The sequence below is a fragment of the Chiloscyllium plagiosum genome, unplaced genomic scaffold (genome assembly GCF_037043375.1).
Source record: "Chiloscyllium plagiosum isolate Xiang-an unplaced genomic scaffold, Cpla_swu_hap1 HiC_scaffold_31, whole genome shotgun sequence".
NCBI lineage: Eukaryota > Metazoa > Chordata > Chondrichthyes > Orectolobiformes > Hemiscylliidae > Chiloscyllium > Chiloscyllium plagiosum.
In genome coordinates this window covers 30,221,517-30,243,100 of record NW_028270169.1, presented here as the reverse complement: position 1 = coordinate 30,243,100, position 21,584 = coordinate 30,221,517, and the positions used below count along the sequence as shown (strand labels likewise).

The window sequence follows — 21,584 nt, the reverse complement described above, 5'->3', positions numbered from 1 at the left end:
ACCTTCATCAACCTTCTTTATCACCTCTTCAAAAAACTCAAGAAAGTTAGTGAGACACAATTTCCCATGCAAAGCTATGCTATCCCTAATCATTGCCTTTCCAAACGCATATAGATTTTGTCCTTCAGAATCTCCTCCATTAACTTACCCATGACTGACTTCTGAATCACCGGTCTATAGATCCCTGGCTTTTCCTTACCACCTCTCTTTAACAGTGGCACCACATTAACCAATCTCCAGTCTTTCAGCACCTCACCCATGGCTGTCAATTATACAAACATCTCAGTCAGGGACCCAGCAATCTCATCCCTCGCTTCCCATAAGGTTCTGGGAAACAACTGATCAGGTTTAGGGGATTTATCTACCTTTGTATGTTTTAAGACCTTCAGCAGTACGACTCTTCTGTAGTATTAACTCTTGTCATGACATCACTACTTATTTCCCAAGTACACTGGCTTCCATGACCTCCTTCACAGTAAATACTGACGTGAAACATTTGATTAGTATCTCAACCATCTCCTGTTCCACATGTAGACGGCCACATGGATCTTTAAGGGGCCCTATTCTCTCCCTACTTACTCTTTTGCCCTTAAGGTACTTCCAGAATTACTTTGGATTCTCCTTAACCCTATTTGCCAAAGCGATGTCCTTTTTCTGCCCTCCTGAACGCCTTCAAGTATACTCCAACTGCACTGACAGTACTCCAGGGATTCACTCAATCCCAGCTGTTTATACCTAATATATGCCACCTCCTTTTTCTTGACCAGAACCTCAATTTCTCTAGTCATCCAGTATTCCCTATACCTAGCTACCAGCTTTGTCCTTCACATCAATTGGAACATACTGTCTCTGAGCTCTGATTATCTCGTTTTTAAAGGCCTCCTATGTCCCTATACCTGTGAATAAGCCTCTCCCAATCAACCTTTGAACGTTCCTGTCTAATGCTGTCAAAATTGGCCTTACTCCAATTTAGAACTTAAACATTTTGATCAGTTCTATCCTCTTCCATAACTACTTTAGAAATAATAGAATTATGATCACTTGCTCCAAAATGCTCCCCCACTGACATCTCTGTAACTTGCCTAGACTTATTTCCCAAGAGAAGTTTGTGTTGCTTCTTCTCTCATAGGTACATCCACATACCGAATAAGGAAATGTTCTTGTACTCACTTAATAAATTCCTCCCCATCCAAGACCTTAACACTATGAGAGTCTCCGTCTATATTTGGAAAGTTAAAATCCCCCACCATTACAACTCTATTACTCATGCAGATATCTGAGATCTCCTTAAATAGTTGCTTCTCAATTTCCCACTGACTATTGGGGGGCTATAATACAATCCTAACATGGTGATTTTCCCTTCCTTATTTTCACTGCCACCCATATAACTTCACTGGATGATCTCCAGGAATATCCTCCCTAAGTACAACCATAATGCTCTTAACCAAAAACGCCACTCCACCTCCCCCCTTACCTTCCTCTTCTTCACATAGCATCAATATCCAGAACATCAATCTGCCAGTCCTGTCCATCCCAGAGCCATGTTTCTGTAATGGCACTGACAGCCAAGTCTCATGTTCCCAACCGTGCCCTATGTTCATCTGCCTTACCTGTCAGGCCTATCACACTGAATTAAATGCAGTTTAATTTATCAGTCTTATCTCATTCTCTGCCTTATCTACTGTACCAGCCTCAGCATCTTCTCTCCCCACGTTTTCATTTAAAGCTTCCTGGGTGAAACTAGCAAAGCTCCCCGCAAGAATATTGGTTCCCTTCCAATTCAGTTGGAACTTGAAGAGATCCCAATGATCCAAAAATGTGAATTCTTGCCCCTGCACCAGCTTCTCAGCCATTCAAAAACCAACTGGTATTCTGGAATAGGACATAAATCTAACAGATCTCAACAAAAAATGAATTGTTTACCTTTACCATCTTTGTTTTCTTCCATTTATTTTTGCTGTAATAGCAAATAGTTGATATCATTTGAAACTTCCCTCAAAAACAATTAACATGACAATTCTGCTCCTTTACACCAAGATGGTAGTTCAAATAAGGATTGACAAAGAATAGTAAGTTTATGATTTTCTTGATGAAATTTAGACAAGCATCGTATTTCTAACAATTTAAAACAGTTTGTTGTTTCTTGAAGGAAGTTTAGTATGCTTTGGCATAACATTTTACGTGACCTAACTATGAGACATATAGTCATATTACAAAAATGTAGATGACTAAAATATTTTACACCAGTTCTGTCCAACAAGCAGCCCATGGGTGTGAATATGGCCCATTAAGTGGTTCTATCTGTCACACAACCAGTGCTCCAAGTACAGATTGGTATCCCAGATACTGAATGGGGATTCTCTTCCAATTATAAGTAATTCTCTCCTTTTTCCCATGATTGGACTCACTGGTGGAAGAGAACTGGCTTCAGTTTGGCACAGCAGCAAGCTGTACTAATGACCTGACCATCCAGTGGATGGTTGGACACTGGAAGGGAGAGGATGCCTGCTGGACTGGTCAGTGGTTGAAACTCTAAGGCAACAGATAGTTTGTAGGATGAGGTTTTGAGGCAGCAGGCAGATCAGACAACAAGGCTGAGAATGCCAAGGGAGATCATGGACTCATCTTTATGAGTCCTTTGAAAGATTGCGCTGAAGATGGTGAAATAGGCCTCTTGAGCATGTGTGGATGAGTGAGAGTACAGATTCATCAATAAGATCCTATGTCCAAATATAGTACTTCAAACAGTATAGTTAACATTAAATTAGGAACTTAAAATGGTTCCAAATGAACCCTGAAAGATCCTTAAAGCTGTTAATCAATGCCAGTATTAAAGACACCAATGTGAGCAGGTAGATTTGCATAGCAACTTGCATCTTATTCAGATGTACATGCAATAGGTGTCTTGGCATAAACAGAGGATCCTCGAGTCAGAATGTTGTCTGCACTGTCTGTTTTTTTCTGGCAAAAAAGGCTATAATTCTCCATCTAAAACTAGGTTGATCAAACATTTCACATGGGGTGGGGGGAGGGGGGGGGGGGGTTAATGTTTCTTGAGAAAATCTCAAAGATAGGCTTGCTTGCACCCTTAAAACGTCTGTTTTGGAATGCGCACAAGCTTCAGTGAAAGGTTGCAGATTATCTGGTCTGGTAACTTACTTTTGCCTTAGTATTATCTTAATTTAACTAAACAACACTGTCCCTATCAACATGGTAGCTTATGTTGGTTTGAAGCAATCAAGGATAAATGAAGAGATTCAGCTCACAAGCCAATGACTCAAGCAATGTTCACCCATAATCCATTATCCTAAATTTTCATGTGAGAGATTTTTGGTCAAAGAACAGCTTACTGACAGAAAATTGTCAAAAAATATTACATGAGGCAATACTGGTAAGAACTCCTTACAAAAATCAAGTTACACATTTCTAGCACATGCAAACATAGATTTGTGGCATCATTGAACCAGTTCAACTCAAAATATTGTGGCTGCACCACTTCAACAAAAACTTGCAATTAGTTTGCAGCTGTAACATGGGATAATCTCTGTAGCTGCTTCACAGCAAGAAAAAAGTATCTGTGCACATATGATAGGAAGTTTAATTCTCAAAGCACAATACAAACTTGTGTAATACCATGAACATTTTCTTTGTTAATCAAATAACACTCACCACATGTGCTGTAGTTACCATTCTTCATATAATCCTTGGGTATTTTCTGATATAAAGGGAAAGTTTTTACATCAAGCACATGGTCTTAGTATTACTATGTGCCACAGACTCACTGTGAATACACTGTCTAAACAACTTGGCTTTAGCGACGTACTGACTTCGGATGGTATGGCAGAGAGAAAGGAATCAGTCCAACCAACAGAATACCAATACGTATTTACATTAAAAAACCCTATTGCATATGCACACTGTAAAGAAACCACTCCCTTTAAATCTGACTATAGTGACCTATATGGTCTCATAAGCTGGTGGGGAAACCCCAGCAGAAACCATACCAAAGAGGAACTTAAAGTATCCAATGAATGCGATTACAGCTGGCAACCCACAAAATTCCTGTTACGTAGTCATTATCTGATGTCAGTTCTTTTCTAATCTGGTTCCTACTTTCCAAATCCTTCTTGAACTGAAGTGAACAAACGTAGTAGATAAAGTAATATCTATTCAAATTCTGAGTGACACAATTATACACTCTATTTTACATTTTACAAAATATTACCACAAAACAGAACAGAAAATACAGCCAAAAAGTTGAAATAGAATCCTGAATTCATGCTGCACTTTTCCACCAAAATGGCAATAAGAAAAGCTATGTACTATCTTATAAAACCAAATAAAATGTACTGATTTTCACATGAAAACTCACTACTAATTAACCAGCCCCCTGTCTGGTCATTATCTATGCACAAACCTTCCAGCAGGAGCTACAGCTAGAAATTTGAAGACTTTGTTGTCTTTGCTTCAGCCTGAGGAAACGTCAGTATATTTAAAGTTACATAATAACCTATTGCATTAATGTGAAATCAATACAGATTAGCAATTAATCCTGCAATACTCATCAATAAACAATGCAAACGCATCCCTCCATTGTTTCCAGTAGTAGAACACACTAAAAAAACTTGGCAGGAAGAGTCATTGAACTTTCACAGCATGATAAACAGCTGGTCATCAAGTATCTGTTTCCGTTAATCCCATTTTCCAGCAATTGGCTCATAGCCTTGCATACTCTTGCATTTCAAAATACTTAAAATGTCTTGAGGACTCTCACTTTTATCATCCTTTTAGGCAGTGAGTTCCAGATACCCAGCACCCTCTAGGTGGAAAAACATTTTCCTATATCTCTTCGAAACCTTAAAAATGCGACCCTCTAGTTAGTGACCCATCGCCTAATGGGAAACTCGGTCCCTATCTACTTCCCTCTTGGCTTGGCATGGTCTCATGAGAAACCAGTAGAGACAATTAAATATGATAATATAAAGAAAGGCAAGCAACTGCAAATGCGCACATTTCATGACGTGAACAATCTTAATAAGGTTAACATACCCAAATATTCTTGCCAATTTAAATACTTATTAATTTAAACAGGGAGACCCAATGCAATATATAATTATTTACATGTACGAAATCCAAAGTTGAGGAGCTCCCTATGCTGCAAATATTGAATTAGGGCATGATAAAGGCAGTAGTTAGTGGGAAACACCTAGTTTGATATATAGGATTCAGGGAAATCCATCGTCAGCTGCAAATTTCTAACATACTCCTAGGATATATTGTGCCAGTGACGAACTGGGCAACCCAACCATATGTCAATTAATTTTGAATTGATTGAAATCATAATTATTATGCACAATTTAAACACATGACCTTCCAACATACATGGACTCCATTAGTAAAAACCTTAATCTGTTATAAATACACTAAACTAAAATAAGCATGTTATAGACTGAAGGATCTGTTTCCATGCTGTACACCTCTATGACTCTGTCACCTTGCAGTGACCAATCCTTAAGATCGCTCAGCATGGATTCTGTCACAAGCGAATTTAAATTAATTGATCGCTGCTATGGTTCTGTTCGCTGAGCTGGAAGTTTTTGTTGCAAACGCTTCGTCCTCTTTCTAGGTGACATCCTCAGTGCTTGGAAGCCTCCTGTGAAACGTTTCTGTGGTGTTTCCTCCGGCATTTATAGTGGCCTGTCCCTGCCGCTTCCGGTTGTCAGTTTCAGCTGTCTGCTGTAGTGGCCAGTATATTGGGTCCAGGTCAATGTGGTTGTTGATGGAGTTTGTGGATGAGTGCCATGCTTCTAGGAATATCCTGGCTGTTCTTTGTTTGGCTTGCCCTATAATGGTAGTGTTGTCCCAGTCAAATTCATGTTGCTTGTCGTCTGCGTGTGTGGCTACTAGGGATAGCTGGTCGTGTCGTTCGTGGATGCGGATCGTTAGCTATCTTCCTGTTTGTCCTATATAGTGTTTTGTGCAGTCCTTGCATGGGATTTTGTACACTACATTAGTTTGTAGTCTCACAAACTTTGAATTAATTGATCAATTTTCAATTGTTTCAATTTCTACTACATAAACAAATAATTATAATTTTACTTTGTTTACTCACCTGTTTTCAGCTATTTCCCCAATGAAATACTCATGTTTTACAACTTTACATTTTGTCTTCAAACAGAGCATGAACAGAATAAATCCAAAATGGATCTAAAACCTTCAATCATATGGAACAAATCTACCTTAAAAGTATTAACAAGACAGATTAATCCAACAAGCAGCAGCTATTCTGTTTTACAACCAAAAACTGACCAACATTAAATTCTCAAAAGTAATAGAGACCAACTAAAATACTTTCTTTGGAATACTATGTTTACAATAAGTGAGGAAGTTGAAATTAATTAATTTGCAGATCAACAAGAGTTGCTTTTGTTTTAAATCCAGAAGGTGTTCACAAGTATACCATTTTCAGGCAAATGTGCAAAGTTAATTTCTCCTTGAACTATTTGCTAGTAAATGGCCTTATGCTGAAGTTAATGACATGATAAATAGGAAACATCTATTTCCAATTGTCACATCTCAGAGCAAAATACAAGCTCATAACTAAAAGGCAAGAAAACTTGGGGGATTAAAAAAATACATACAGATGGCTATTTTATCATGGAATGCCACATCAGAAATAGTGGTGGAGGGATAATCTATTATTCATAAAAATGAATGGATAACTATTTGAAAAATAAGATGTAAAATGACTGTATAGAGAAAGGACTGGAATTTAAGACTTGAGTGGATAGATCAAAGATACAGCAGAAACAATGATGGCCCTTCTTAACTGTAATTATTTAACGTAATGTATCATCTTTCAGTTCACAACTTTTGACAGCACAATCACACAATGGTTGCCGTTACAACAGGTCTACCAATATCCACCACTACAGATTAAAGAGTTGAACAATAATGCTAGTAGCTTTGGCATTGTGCAGAATGTGCATAATCAGTGTTATTGAGCTGCGAACTATTCTGTACATAGAAAAGAAGGAAGGAGGAAACAATGCATTGACTTAAGTAGCAACCATTCGGAGAAGAGATCTATCACCTTATCTTTCATATTTTTTAATACCAGGAAAGAAATTCCCATTTAGTCAAGTAGGTGCCATATAATTCACATCGAGGTGACCGCTGGAAACAAGACGTTTAAACATTATGATCACCTGAAGTACAATTTTAATTCAAATTATGTTACAGGGTTGTGTTAATAATGTGAGGTGAAATAAATTGGCATGGTTATAATAATGTGTCCAGAACACAAATTAGCATGCAACACAAACAAAATAGCTAATTTTACCACAGGGGTATTGTTGCTGAACTAGTAATGTTCCTGGGGAACCTGGTACAAAGTCTGAATGCAAAAACAAATTAAAATGATAACTGTCTAACCATTGTCAACCATTGTAAAAGTCCTTAGAAAGTAACGCGAGTAATGGGGTCCCTAAGACAGGCAGTCAAAAAGACGCACTGCAATCAACTGGAGTCTCTGTTGTTATGCTTACTATTCTTAAATCTTCATACAGCATACAAATTAGTGGCAAAGTTAAAACATATAAAAGCCAAACATGTTCAAACAATAATAAGAATTAGCACAAGATTGGGGAGGCTCAAAATATGGTGGGGGGGGGGGGGGGGGAGGAGATTTTTTGAGTTTGGGAGACTTTTAAAATCAAATGTGTGCTTACAAAAACATCTCAAAGGAGACCAAAAGTTGAAAAGTTGCACAAATGGAAAGAGTTTAGACAATATTCAAGACTTATACTGCAGCTCATCAAATGGGATTGATGAGAGGGAAGGGGAGGGAGAAAAGAGAAAGAGCAACAGTGACAGGGGATTCTATCGTAAAAGGGAACAGGCAAATGCTTCTGCAGCCACAGATGTGATACCAGGATAGTTTGTTGCTTCCCTGGGACCAAGGTCAAATATGTCACAGAGCAGCTGCAGGAAACACTGCAGTCGGCAGGGGGGGGGGGGGGGAAAGAGAGCAGCCAGAGATTATGGTCCATGAAAACAGAGATTTCAAGCACAATACACAAATGTAGAAAGTGATTTAAAAAGCAGAATCTCAATGGGTAGTAAACTCAGGGTAATAGATGTCAATGCACAGCTGGAGGGATGGTGTAGGAGGAGGGATTTAGATTTTTGAGTGATTGGGACAGAATCTGGGTAAGATGGAATCTGTACAAACTTATGTAGAGTGACGAAGCCTGTGAACTGAATATCCGAGGGTATTCAATTTTTAGGAAGTACTGATATTTTTTAGGAAAAGAAGGTGAGGTTACTTTTGAAATGAAAGAGGAAATTAGGGCAATTGTGAGAAAGGAAGAAATAGTGCAAGACAGCTAGCCATGGAGTTAGTTTAGATGGAGCTAAGAAGCAATCAAGGGCCAATAACATTAGTGGGAGTAGGCCTCCAAATAAAAGTGATGAGGTAGAGATGGCATTAAACATGAAATCAGATGCATGCAAGAAGTGTGCCACAGTAATTGTATATCATTTTAACCTCAATAACTGACCAGGCAAACAATATTAACAGTCAGCACATGGCAAATGAATTCCTGGAGTGTACATAAGTATTTTTAAAGACCTTTTTGTTGAGTAACCAACTTGAGGGATGGCAGGCTATTCTACATTTGTGCAATGAGAGATAGTTAACCAACAACCTTGCTGAGAGATAAGGAGGAAGTGACCATAATATGATAATTTTCTATCCCAATGAATAATTCGAAATAATCCAGTCGAAGATTAGGGTCAAAATTTAAACAAAAGAAACTACAAAGTTATGAGAGGTGACTTGGCTGCGATACCCAACTGTCATTCAAAGACATAGCAGTGGAAGGCAATAGATAATATTTGAGGAGAAAAGCCTGAATTGCAGAAGTCAGACATTTTTCAGGCAAAAGAACACCAACAGGAGAAAGTGGCCCGACCACTGTTAACAACAGAAATTAAGGATAGCATTAGATGCCAAGAGGAGTCATATAAAGTTCCTCAAAAAAGAGCAAACCTGAAGAGTCAGAGAGGAATACAAGATGGAATTAGACTGTTCGGTCCAACTTGTCCATGCCAATCAGATAACCTAAATTAATCTAGTCCCATTTACCAGCATTTGGCTCTCAACTCTTCCTATTCATGTATCCATCCAGATGCCTTTTAAACATTCTACCACCCTCCACCACTTCATCTGGCAGTTCATTCCATACACACAACACCCTCTGCATGAAGAAGTTGCCCTTTAGGTCCCTTTTAAAGCTTTCCCCTCTCATCTTAAACCCAAGGGAAAAGACCTTGTCTACTCACCCTATCCACACCCTTCATCATTTTATAGACCTCTATAAGGTCATTCTGCAGCTTTTAACACTCCAGGTAAAATAACCCCAGCCTATTCAATCTCTCCCTGTGGCTCAAACCCTCCGATCCTGACAAGACTGGGAACAGTTTAGAATTCAGCATAGAAGAACCACAGGTTAAGAGGGGAAATACTGAGTATGAAAGTGAACTTGCAAGGAACATAAAAGTGATTAAGAGTTTCCATAGGTATGTATAAAAAAATTAGTGCAGACAAATGTAGATGCATTAAAATCTGAAGGAGGAGAACTGATAATGGAAAACAACACAATGACAGAGCAATTAAACAAGTACTTTTGTCTGGTCTTGACAGAAAATGACAAAAAAAAGCTTCCCAGAAGTGCGGGGGAATCCAGAGTCTTTTGGGAAGGAGTAACTGAAGTAAATTAACAACAATAAAAAACAAGGAGAAATTATCGGCATTGAAAACGGATAAATTCCAAGGCCTGATAACCTAAATATAGCAGCTATGGAAATAGTGGATACACCACCTTCCAAAATTCTGTAGATTCGAGAACACACTGGCAGATTGGAGGGTGGCAAATCTAACTCCAATGCATTTTAAAAAAAAAGGAAGAAAACTGAAAATTATAGACCAGTTAGCCTAATATCAGTAGTAAAGAAAAAAACAGAATCTCTTAACAGCTGGGAATACAGGATGCTTAAAACAAAAATCAATAATCTCACAGAGTGTCACTATGGATTTATGAAAGGGAAATCATGTTTGATGAATCTGCTGGGGTTTTTTTTTGGACAGTACAACAAATCAAATAGATGAGGGAGAACCAGTAGGTATGATGTATTTGGGCTTTCTGATAAATTCCCATGCAAAAGCTTAGTGTGCAAAGTAAAAGCTTATGGGATTGGTGACAATATAATGATATGGAGTAGGAATGGTTAGCAGATAGGCACCAGAGTAGGAATAAATGGGTTGCTTTTAGAGTGAAAGGTGGTGATAAGCGCTGTTGTGCAAGGATTACTGCTTAGACGCCCGTTATTTACACTATTTCAATGATTTGGATGAGGAAACCAGACTGTAATATTTCCTAGCTTGGTGAAACAAAATTAGAAAGGAGTGAAAGTAGTGAGGAGAATGCAAAGATGCTTCAGGGTAATTTAGCCAAATTGAGTCAATAGGCAAAGACATGGCAGATGAGGTATAACATGAATAAAGTGTGACATAATCTGTTTTGGTCAACAAAACAAAATGGCAAGATATTATTGAAATACTGATATATCAGGAAAGATCAATGTACAGTGGGACCTTGGTCACCGAATGCAAGCATACAGGTGCAGTGGGCAGTTAGGAAGGCAAATGACATGTCGGCCTGGAGGGTTTGAGTACAAGAGAAAGTACGTTTTGCTGCAGCTCTACAGGCCTTGATGAGAGGACACCAACAGCATTATGTGCAGCTTTGATCTCCTTACTTAAAAAAAGACATGCCTATTATAGAGGGAGCACTGAAGGCTCAGTAGATTGATTTCTGGAATGGCAGGTTGTCCTTTGAGGAGACATTAGGTCGACTGTGCCTATATTCACTGTCATTTTAAAAAGTCTTCAGCCAAACAAGTCCACACCAGTCCTCCGAAGAGTAACTCACCCAGACCCATGCTCCTACCCTATTACTCTATATCTATCCCTGTCTAATGCACCTCACCTACACATCCCTGAACATTATGAGCAATTTAGCACGGACAATTCACCTAACCTGCGCATCTTTGGACTGTGGGAGGAAACCCATACAGATACAGTGAGAACGTCTGTGTGGAGTTTGCACAGTCGCGCAAGGCTGGAATCGAACCTGGGTCGGTGGCCCTATGAGGCAGCAGTGCTAACTACTGAGCCACTGTGGCGCCCCAAATGAGGGGCGGGGGGTTGAGGGTAGATTGCATTGAAACTTAAAATGTCCACAGGGCTGTACACACAATGCAGAGATGCTGGGGGTCCAGATCAAACTGTCAATGTCTCAGGATATACAACAAGCCAGTTTTAGACTGATGGGAAAAATATCCTTACAGAGGGTGGTGAACCGATGGAATTTTCTACCACAGAAGACTGTGGAGGTGAAGGCATTGAGTATACCTAAGAAATAAAGTTAAGATTTCTATAAGCTAAAACTGTCAGGGAGTATGGGAAAGAGAGCATTGGAGTTAGAGGATCAGCCATGATATGTTGCAGAGTGGTCTTAATGGGCCAAATGGTTTACTCCCACTTCCATATTTGAACGTTGTCTTGCACAGAAGTGTTGTACTCAAATCTTTAATGGTTACCAATTTTGGGGAAAATAGAATGACTACTCTAACATACAGAAGTTACTCAAAAATACTAGAGAAACTCCAAGAAAACCAAGATCAAACATGGTTGTTAATGACGATAAACACAATCCAAATCTAGACAAGATGTGGAAGGTGTCCTTTGGCTAGCAGGTAAGATCATTTTGCAAGAGTAGCAGTTTGTAGTCATATCAGCTTGATTGGGGGTAGTCAGATGATCAGAGGAGCAAATACAATCATCAGTTATGGAGCCACTCAACTGTCAATGTTTCCAACTGTCCAACACAAGATTCCCAAACGTTCTCCCACAGGACTGGATTTCAAGGCTAGAAAATAGTTATAGCTCCTCAAAGACAAGGCCAAGAGCTGGTGGGGAAAAGATTGTGGTAAGAGGAAGGGTGATGAAATGCAGAGGGTTGAGGAGATTATAGTAATCGTTAAAAACAAGGAGTATCTTTGTAATGCCATGGGAGGCAAGTCTCCAGGTTGAGTCATTCAGTTAGAGAGAAAAAAAATGATAAGAACTCTCTTGCAGTTGTTCATGGCAACCTTTGGTTAGCCCACAGTCCATGTTTTCCATGTAACGATCCACATCTTGTAATATGGATTTCACCCAAGTCTCTGACTCTAGATCAGATATTCATACTCACAGGGAGCAAGAAAATTGCTCATCAGAAGTTTAAACTCCTCAGAAATTCCACTTTGCTTTCAGGTCCTGACGTACATCAGTTATTGTACTTAGGGTCAGTGACTGGATGGAAACTGAAATCTGGTCAATAGATTGACAAATACTTAAGGGCATATTCATGTCAAGAGGGGACAAAATTATGCTTCTTTCCTCAAAGACTCACCCTGAGATTTTCTCAATATCTACTTTTCAATTTGTGGGACCGACATTTTCATTTTCAGGGCCTCCTTTTTCATTCTCACAGACTTAAGTGACACAGTCACATAGTAATAACACCATGTGTCTTTGTGTTGATTTGGAATATTTTGATTTGCACAGAAGCAGAATTAGAAGAATTAACCAATATAATAAATAATCACCGTTTCATTAAACATAAAGCCACAACACTCCTGGAAAGTATTAATTTTCAATTACAGTATTTAAATTGCAACATGACAACAAGCATAAGTTAACACAAACATTTTTCAAAATAAGTGACATATACTCTGACACACAAGCAGCATCAGTCAGCATACCTTCCATAGACTGAAAAAAATCATAGCACACATTTCCATTGTGTATAAACAAAGCTGGATCTTTTAACCAGGCAGTTACAACCTTATTTATTGTATCTCAGATTTCAATCCCAGAATCAATTTTATAATTACAAGTGTTTATTATAAAAGCACCCATTATATACATTTCAAGTTTAGTAGCTCCTGAACATATGCAGACTAAAGGCAGAGATTACATATTCTTTTTCAAGGAATTCATTACTTCAGTGATTTCAGGTTTTCCTGGTTCCCAGATAGTTGAATAGTCTTTTGTTGACTGGTTTCTCTCTCCTTCAACCCCACTCCTTGCCACTACCACTTCCATGCTGGAACCTCCTCCCTTTCCCACCCTCTCTTGGAGCCTTCTTTTCTCTCCCACTCACCATTATTAGTGACCTATCAACAGCAATTGAGTGAGAAACAACTTGCGATACAGCATTAGGGATACAGAATTTGAGGAGCCCCTTGCAGATTCTGTGATTTATGTACAGTTTAGCAAAGTCCAGGTACAGGGGTGATCTTTCTCTGACATTCCCATTATTGATTTTTTTTCAGTCATGTGTTGGACTTTGGGAAGCAAACTCGCCTGCTGTTTCTGTTCATTTTGAGCACTGATGCCAAGCAATCACTATCTTAGACAGAGTTAAGACACTGCTAGTATAATCTTTACTGTCCAAGATGAAAATGGGGAATGTGGGAGTCTGGGTTTGCATTTTAAATTTCAAATAGCTTTACACGTAGTGTCCCAAAATTGGCAGCCTTGGAACCATGTCCATGCTGGATTTCAAATTTTGCCGGTGCCCAAATTAGTGTGAGGGTTGTTTGGACAACATGGCAGCACAGGAAAAGACAGGCACACAACGTCGATAACTGGTTAGTGTGTCACTACTCCAATTCAGCAGCTATCCTGAATAGTGTTATTCTACTTACCTAATAATAATAATTCAAATATGTGCATGACAACTTAGAAAAAGTGGTATGGTCTTTTTAAGACAGTGCCAGTTTTTCAGCTGGCTGGATCTGAGGCATTGCATCTGTATTCTCTCACTACATGGAAAGCACAAGCTCAGCAGCTGTATCTGGAGCTTCTGTTCGACCGTAATGACACAGTGCAGAAGGCCAAAGATGAAAAGATCAGAGTTGGAGTGAGCACAAGGTAGAGAAAAAGTAAAAGAGGCAAATTAAAATGAAACGTTTAAGCAGAATATACTGTCAATTTGGATGCTGGAGAAAATTTGACAAAATTATGAAAAATAAAAATGGACACATAGGAGAAGAACCAATTGGAAATAGTATAAAGAATATTTAACATATCTTGCACAAAAACAGACATGGGTAGGATGAGAGTAGCATAAGTTTCCAGCAAAAATTTGGATTCAAAGGAAAAGATTTTCAATGTGAGAACAAGGTCAGCTGGATGCAAGGATGGTGATATATTTGGAGACAGGTTTGTCCACTGTTAAAGGAATAAGCAAGGAGTCAGCAGTCTGCCATCCTGAATGATAACCGTATGATAACTAGGAGCAGGAGTAGGCAATGAGCCTGCTCCACCACTTGATATGACCATGATTGACCTCATCTTGGCTTCAACTCCACTTTCCTGCCCTTTCTCCAAAACTCTTCAACCCATTGCTATTTAGACTTCAACTCCTGAAACTTAGTAAATGTCTCAGCATCTACCACACTCTGGGGTAGTGTATTCCATAGATTCACAACCCTTTGAGAGAAGTATTTTCTCACTAGCTTTAAAATCTGCTATCCCTTATGAGGTCTCATTGTAGATTGTTCCACAAGGAGAAACATTTTATGTTTACTTTGTCAATCCCCTTGAGCATCTTATGTGTCTCAATTAGATTTCCTCCCCTTGTTCTCGACCCCAGAGTGTACAGGCCTAAACTGCTCAATCTCTCTTCATTATACAAACCTCTCATCTCTGGAGATGTAATTTGTGATGCTCACCAAACTCATGACAATTGGATCACTATCCTCACTACAAAGGTACTAGCCTGGCAAAATGGCACATTTGAAACCTAAAAGGCAGCCATACAGTACAGACCACCATTCTCATACCCGAAGCATGCAGAACAGTCAGCAGATCTACTCACATTGACATGCACGCATGCAGAATAGTCCAGCAGATCTACTCATATTGACATTTAAATTCATCCAAAAAAGCAGCAGAGAAGGGAACAATGGTGGACTATTTTATAGATTTAATTTAGCAAGTGGTCTTTCAATTTCAGGTCACCAGAAACTCCACATCTGAATTATATTCTCATAAACACAGTTAGTTTGTCTTGCACTGCAACTTGTCAGTTAATCCATCTCCTACTATCCAGCTAATCACTTTGTTTGGTTAGCAGTGTGATGAGTTACACCCATCCCTAAACCTCAACACCATCACTACATGGTACTAAACATGAAATACATCAATTCATCACTTCTATGATTAATTCATCTCATGGGTGGTGTGCATATATTAGGTAAGTGGAACCATAAAATTGAAATTTATTCAGGCATCCAATACAAATAGAAGAGTTGCAGGCATTGGTGTGTGAAGATTAGACAAGGAGAGAAATAGAGCCGAGGGAGAAAGGAATGAGTTTTCTGGACCAAGAGAAAGCAGAAATTATAAGGATGCTGAGACAGTTCTGGTGTCTATGTTCAGTAGGGAGATTATGCAGGCTGCACGGGATAGGGGTGCTCAATTTGGAGGTTTGAGGAAAACAAATCCCCAGAAGAGAGGAGGCAAGTAATGATAAATTGTATCTTGCTTTTCTGGTAATAGGTTAATGCTCTCAGAGGCAAAGGTTTTCTAAGAGTTACCTTGCAGTGTGACTGACAGCTTTCCACCACACAAAGAGCTTCCTATCAACAGGATGGTAACAATGTCAATGTTGGAATGTTAAAAATCACACAACACCAGCTTCTTGTCCAACAGGTTTTATTTGGAAGCACTAGCTTTCAGAATACTGCTCCTTCATCAGGTAGCTGTGCACAGTTACCTGGTGAAGGAGCAGTGCTCCGAAATCTAGTGCTTCCAAATAAAACCTATTGGACTATAACCTAGCATTGTGATTTTTAACTTGGTCCACCCCAGTACTAAACTGGCTCCTCCACATCAGTTTTAGAATGGATTACTGCCTGTTACACCATGGGGTTGAATCTGGGGATGTGGGAGAGGCCTAAAATTAGAATAAGCAAAGAGAGTGGAGAAACAAATACAACAAGTATTCTTAATACAAAGATCAAGACAGACTAAGAAGTCAGAGGGAGATGCCCAGATGGTAGCAGTCCTGAAGACAGGAGGATACATCCAAAATACAAGGAAATGCTGCTGGTCAAAATAAATGCATTTGGGGCAAAGATGGTAAAGCAAATCCCTGGGTTACTGGAGCCTGCTCCACTTCACCAGTTTTCCATTATCTCCACTACCCACTAGCCAAAATGATGTTTTCTGGCTCTTTAGATTCCTTTGATTCATGCTTTTGTCTTGCACTATAACTTCTGTCAGTTGACCCATCTCCTATTCTCCAGCTAATCACTTCACCGCATATTCTTGATTCCTGTTTTGTGTGTGTTCCCTTCATTCCATTATTCTATTCCATCTTGGGGGTTGTTAGTCTGTAACTGTTTTTCTACTAAAATGTCACATTGAAACTTTAGCTTGTCACTTCTTTCCACAGATCTGTGCATTTAATATTTTATGCTTTTGTTTCAGATTTACAGTAGCTGTCAGTTTCAGGTTTTGTTTTGCTTTGGATAGTAGGATGAATAGTTATTCTAAGTGTCAAATACCTACCTCAACAAAGCACTTCTTAACTCCCAGCTGAACCTCACCGTCACAAGCCCGAAGCATAGTTTCCATTTCCTCTCGCACAACATAGCTCCCAGATTCATTTGCAAAGAGATTAAAAATATCTGTAAAAAGATCACACAAAGTTAAAATACATTTCAGGAGATAATTGTAATACGTTTTGGAGAAAATAGGGGCTGCATTTCTGTAAATTACATTCCCATTTAATTCTCACTTTAATTAAGGACACCCATGCATCTAATCAGGAAACTGAATAGTAATTGGCATAGACATTATGATTAATTGGTAAATCCAGGCGTTTGAGGAATGCAAGTTATTTTCTCCTAGTTTGTGCAACTGTTTTCAAAAGCCCAACAATAATAATAAAAAATCAAGTTACTAGACCAGCTTCAATGTCAAAACCTAAGCACCTGTCTTTCAGAACTATTTTCAAGACCAACTGATAAATACTTACGGTTACCAGTCTATATTATTGCTTGTACTTGGTTTGGAAGCTACTCGACAAATAAAAGTAAGGTTTTCTTTCTAAATTAATTTTTTTTTAAATCAACCTGTTCAGAGATGTTATTGCACACTTCTGGAGCAGATGAGACTTGAAACCAGGCCTCCTGATCCAGCGGAAAGGGACATTCCTTTGCATCACAAGACAGCCCTCCTAAAAAAAGGAACACTTCACAAACATGCATGTCATCCTTATGCAGAGACCATGCTTGTCTGTTTTTGTATCATTCTAATTTTAGTATAGGCACTGCCAAAGTGAGCAAAGTTTGAAGATTTTCTAAATCTCCATTTTGGTTTATACTGGAATTGGTAATCGGTGGTACAGACAGAAATCTCAAAAAAACTGATATACAGCCCATGAGCAGTCAGCATACAATATATACATATCACACATATACGCACAGAAACTATGGCCCATCCCCATCTTGGATCAATTAGCTCAACAATCTGTTATGTCAAAAAAATTTATAAGGGCAGAGAAATATTGACAAAAACAGCTAATACTGCAGCTACCATATTCCCTTTAACAGATATTAAGTTAATGAGCCTCTAATTTCTTTTCTTCCTCCTTCCTTTTTGAATAAAGTAATCAGATTCTAAATGTTAATGGTTTCTTGCTCTACAGATGCTGCCAGACCTGCTGAGTTTCTCCAGCAATTTCAGTTAGACTCACTATCATTCAACTTTATAGGACCATCCCCCAATTTAGAAAATTAAAACCAATGCACCAATTATCTCACCCATTCCTTTTAAGACCGAGGATGAAGTCCATTAGGACTTGAAGATTTGTCAACCTGTAGCTCCAATTGTTTACTCCATATCATTTCTCTGGTGATTGTGATTGTCCCGAGTTTCTCCATTCCTTGCATTTTTTGATTTACAGTTGATTCTGAGATGTTGCTTGTATCTTATGTATTTCTTCAATTCACGTGTCATTTCCGTTCTCTTATTTTCCATTACTAATGCTACAGTCTGGCTTTCAATGAGATAAATGCTAACTATATTAACTCTTTTTCAATAATTACAGAAACTCTTACTGTCTGTTTTCATACAGCTTACTAACCTTTCTCTGACACTCAAATATTTCCCTCTATTAAACTATTAGTCATTCTTTGCTGTTTCTTGTATTCCATCCAACCTTCTGACCTGGCACCTGTTTTTACATAATTATACACCATCTGTTTTAATTTGATACTATCTTGCTCTTTTTAGTTAACCACAGATAGTGGATCCATCCCTTAGGATTTTTCTTACTTGTTGGAACCTATCTATTCTGTACATTCTGAAACATCCCCTTAATATCTGCCACTACATCCAATGTATACTTGAATCTAATTTGCAAATTCACATTATCAAGTTCTGCTTTCATGGTTCATAATTGTATTTAAGTTTGAAGAGAAATAGCATGACATCCATTCTTCTCTACCTCAAACTGAAGGTAAAATCCAATCATATTACTGCTACTCTTAGCTAGCACTGGCTTCACTATGAGATTAACTAATCCCATCTCATACAGTATACCAAGCCTAACATAGCCAGTCTCTGGTCTGGTTCAGAAGAGTTCTGAGGAACGAGCCCAAAGACAAACTCATCTCAGCCAACCTTGTCAACCTGACTTTTAATCTGAGCATTAAATGTTCAAGGTTCTCTTTTTTTCCCTTTTCTGTTTCATCCTATCGAGTAGTAATGGTTAGGGAACCTGTACACCACTCCTACCAGGGACTCCTTGCCTTTATGATTTCTCATTCCAACTGCTCCAACATATTGGTATCCTGAACTTAGGTATACCTCTCTCTTGTGCTCATACTGTAATTAACTAGCACAGCCACCCCTCCACCTTCTCCTAGTAAGCCGTCATCCCGAAATGCCTTGTGCCTTAAGATTCAGGTTCCAATCCATGTCATGGTAATGGCTACCAGATCATTTTTTTTATATATCTAACCTTACACGCATTCAAATATAGGGCCTTTAATTCTATCCTTTCATTGCCTTTTAAAAGTCGTCTGATCTGTTGGCTGAAACAACATGAATCTGTCCTTTTCTGCCCTACATTTTTCACCATTTACCGTATTAATACCTTTCTCTTTGGCCTCAACTCTACTCTTTGATTTATCACATCTTCCCTAATTTGATCATTTATTCCTACTAATTAGTTTTAAATCCTATCTACGACTTGTCTGGCTTTGCGGTTGGCAACTGCACAAGCTCCAGCATGGTGTCAATGGAGACTGCCCAAGCGATACAGATCCTACTTTCCCAGTATGTGAATGTACCCACAAACCAGAAACTACTTTCCCAACACTAATGTTTAAGACATGCATTCATCTCGGTAATCTGATATGGCCTACACCAATTTGCAGATGGGACAGGTAATAATTCAGTGATTCTACCTCGAGGTTCTACTGCTTAGTTCTACACTGAACAAATCTTATTGACGACATGGAAACGCCTTTGTCCTGCCTATGAACCACAACGACTGGACCCTGGATCCTTTCAAGCCTTAAGCAGATATCTCAAACCTTGGAATGAGACAGGCAACACCGACATTTAGGTTCATGCTCCTTGCTGCAGTGGTCTGTCCATCCCCCTCACCTCTATAACCACTAGATTACATCCACCTCCCTCCTCTTGAATGACTTCCTGCAACAAGTGGTCAGTTAGCTCATTCACCATGTAGTCCTATCATCCAGCCAAGCTGAAAGAACCATACACCTGTTGTCAATTGTGAAGGCCGAGGCTTCTGCCCTCATATCTCCCCTTAACTGTTTTATTTGCGGTCATACATTCCAAACCCTGAATTTTTTTTAATTATTAACTTGTAGGGTGTGGGCATCACTGGCTGAGCAACATTTATTACCTGTCCCTAATTGCCCCTGAGAAGGTGCTGGTGAGCTGCCTTCTTGAACCACTGCAGTTCACAGAAAGACCAAATCAAATTTAGAAACCTTTCCATTTCCTGATGCATTGCAGCACCTGTAGTTCAGTTTCCAGCTCATAACTTGCCACAGATGTGCTCTGAACCAAACTGGCATCCCAGTTTGGAACTCGAAATCCCACATACTGTAATCTTGACATATCACGTGCCCTAACATACTTAATGCATTTCAGTTAATTATTTAATTACATTATTAATTTACCTGTGTTGCTTTTTATATATTTTATTAACTTTACTACCTAGGTATACACTGTTAAAAACTAAAAAAAAAATACAAAAACCTCAACCACTTATCAGAAATTCACTAACTTCTTTATCTGTAGTACTGCAAAAACCATTTCCAATCAGCTCCACTGAATTTACCTCTATTTCTAACTGCCTGTCTTAACTCAAACTCAACCTTTTTTAAGTCTACATTTATCATTTTTATAAATCATAAGAAAATAAATGGCTAAGAACCTATAAAGAAAGAGTCCACAATAATCAAAGACAAGATTAGGAAAATAAAAAGGGATTGTTTCAAGTTGAAAGGTCTGAAATGAGAAATATTTAAGTGAGATGCACAAAGTTAAGTATAGAATGAATAAAAAGACAGTACTGTGAAGAGATATGAAAAAGCAAAACAACTTAAAATGACTGACCTATGCGTACGAGCTATCAAAGGTTGAAGATAAAATCGCCATAGCCTTACAAGGCCATAGAATTGCTCTCCCATTAGAAAGACAAAACTAGTAGGGTCACCACGCCTCAGGCAAGGGGTGAGGTTAAGAAGGAGAGTCCTTCATGGTAACCTCCGCTGGCATGGGAATTAAACCCAGCCCTTGGCAGCACTCTCTATCATAAGCCAAAGTTAAAAATCACACAACACCAGGTTATAGTCCAACAGGTTTAGTTGGAAGCACACCAGCTTTCGGAGCGACGCTCCTTCATCAGGTGGTAGTGGAGGGCTCAATCCTAACACACAGAATTTATAGCAGAAATTTACAGTGTGATGTAAGTGAAATTATACATTGAAAAATTGATTGTCTGTTAAGCCTTTCATCTGTTAGAATACAGTGATAATTTCACTTCTTTCATGTGTAAATCACAAAACCTTTTTTTTTAAAAAAAAGTTGCATTCCCAGGTTAGCTGTTAACAACGGTAATAGCTAGACAATATGTTGAAGGTGTTGGCCCCCTGTGTTCTCTGTCTATGCCGTGATGTTTAGATTGATTCTAATCTAAAAAGTGAGATAACAGAGTTTTACATAAATTCATGCAGTTTAGGGTTCGACATTAATGCATGCGGTGTTTGAGCAAAGTACAATGTAACCCAGCAAGTACAAATTCACCCCACAAAATGTGTGTGCATGTGGGTCTGTGTGTGACTGCGCGCGTGTGCGAGAGGGCGCGCGTGAGAGAGAGGGCGCGTGAGAGAGAGGGCGCGTGAGAGAGAGGGCGCGT

The 21,584-nt window shown here is 38.9% G+C and overlaps 1 protein-coding gene and 1 non-coding gene across 5 annotated transcripts in view; both read right to left on the bottom strand.

Moving 5' to 3' along the window:
- Window positions 1–21,584, bottom strand: part of usp32 (ubiquitin specific peptidase 32) — a 214,057-nt gene that overhangs the window by 104,696 nt on the left and 87,777 nt on the right. For all 4 annotated transcript variants that reach the window (XM_087977391.1, XM_043718523.2, XM_043718524.2 and 1 more), the window contains exon 4: window positions 16,691–16,809. In XM_087977391.1, the coding sequence (XP_087833517.1) occupies window positions 16,691–16,809 (119 nt within the window). The remainder of the gene's footprint in view (window positions 1–16,690; window positions 16,810–21,584) is intronic.
- Window positions 17,362–17,467, bottom strand: LOC122564248 (U6 spliceosomal RNA). The gene has a single exon (XR_006315844.2). It is a non-coding gene; the product is annotated as a U6 spliceosomal RNA (small nuclear RNA).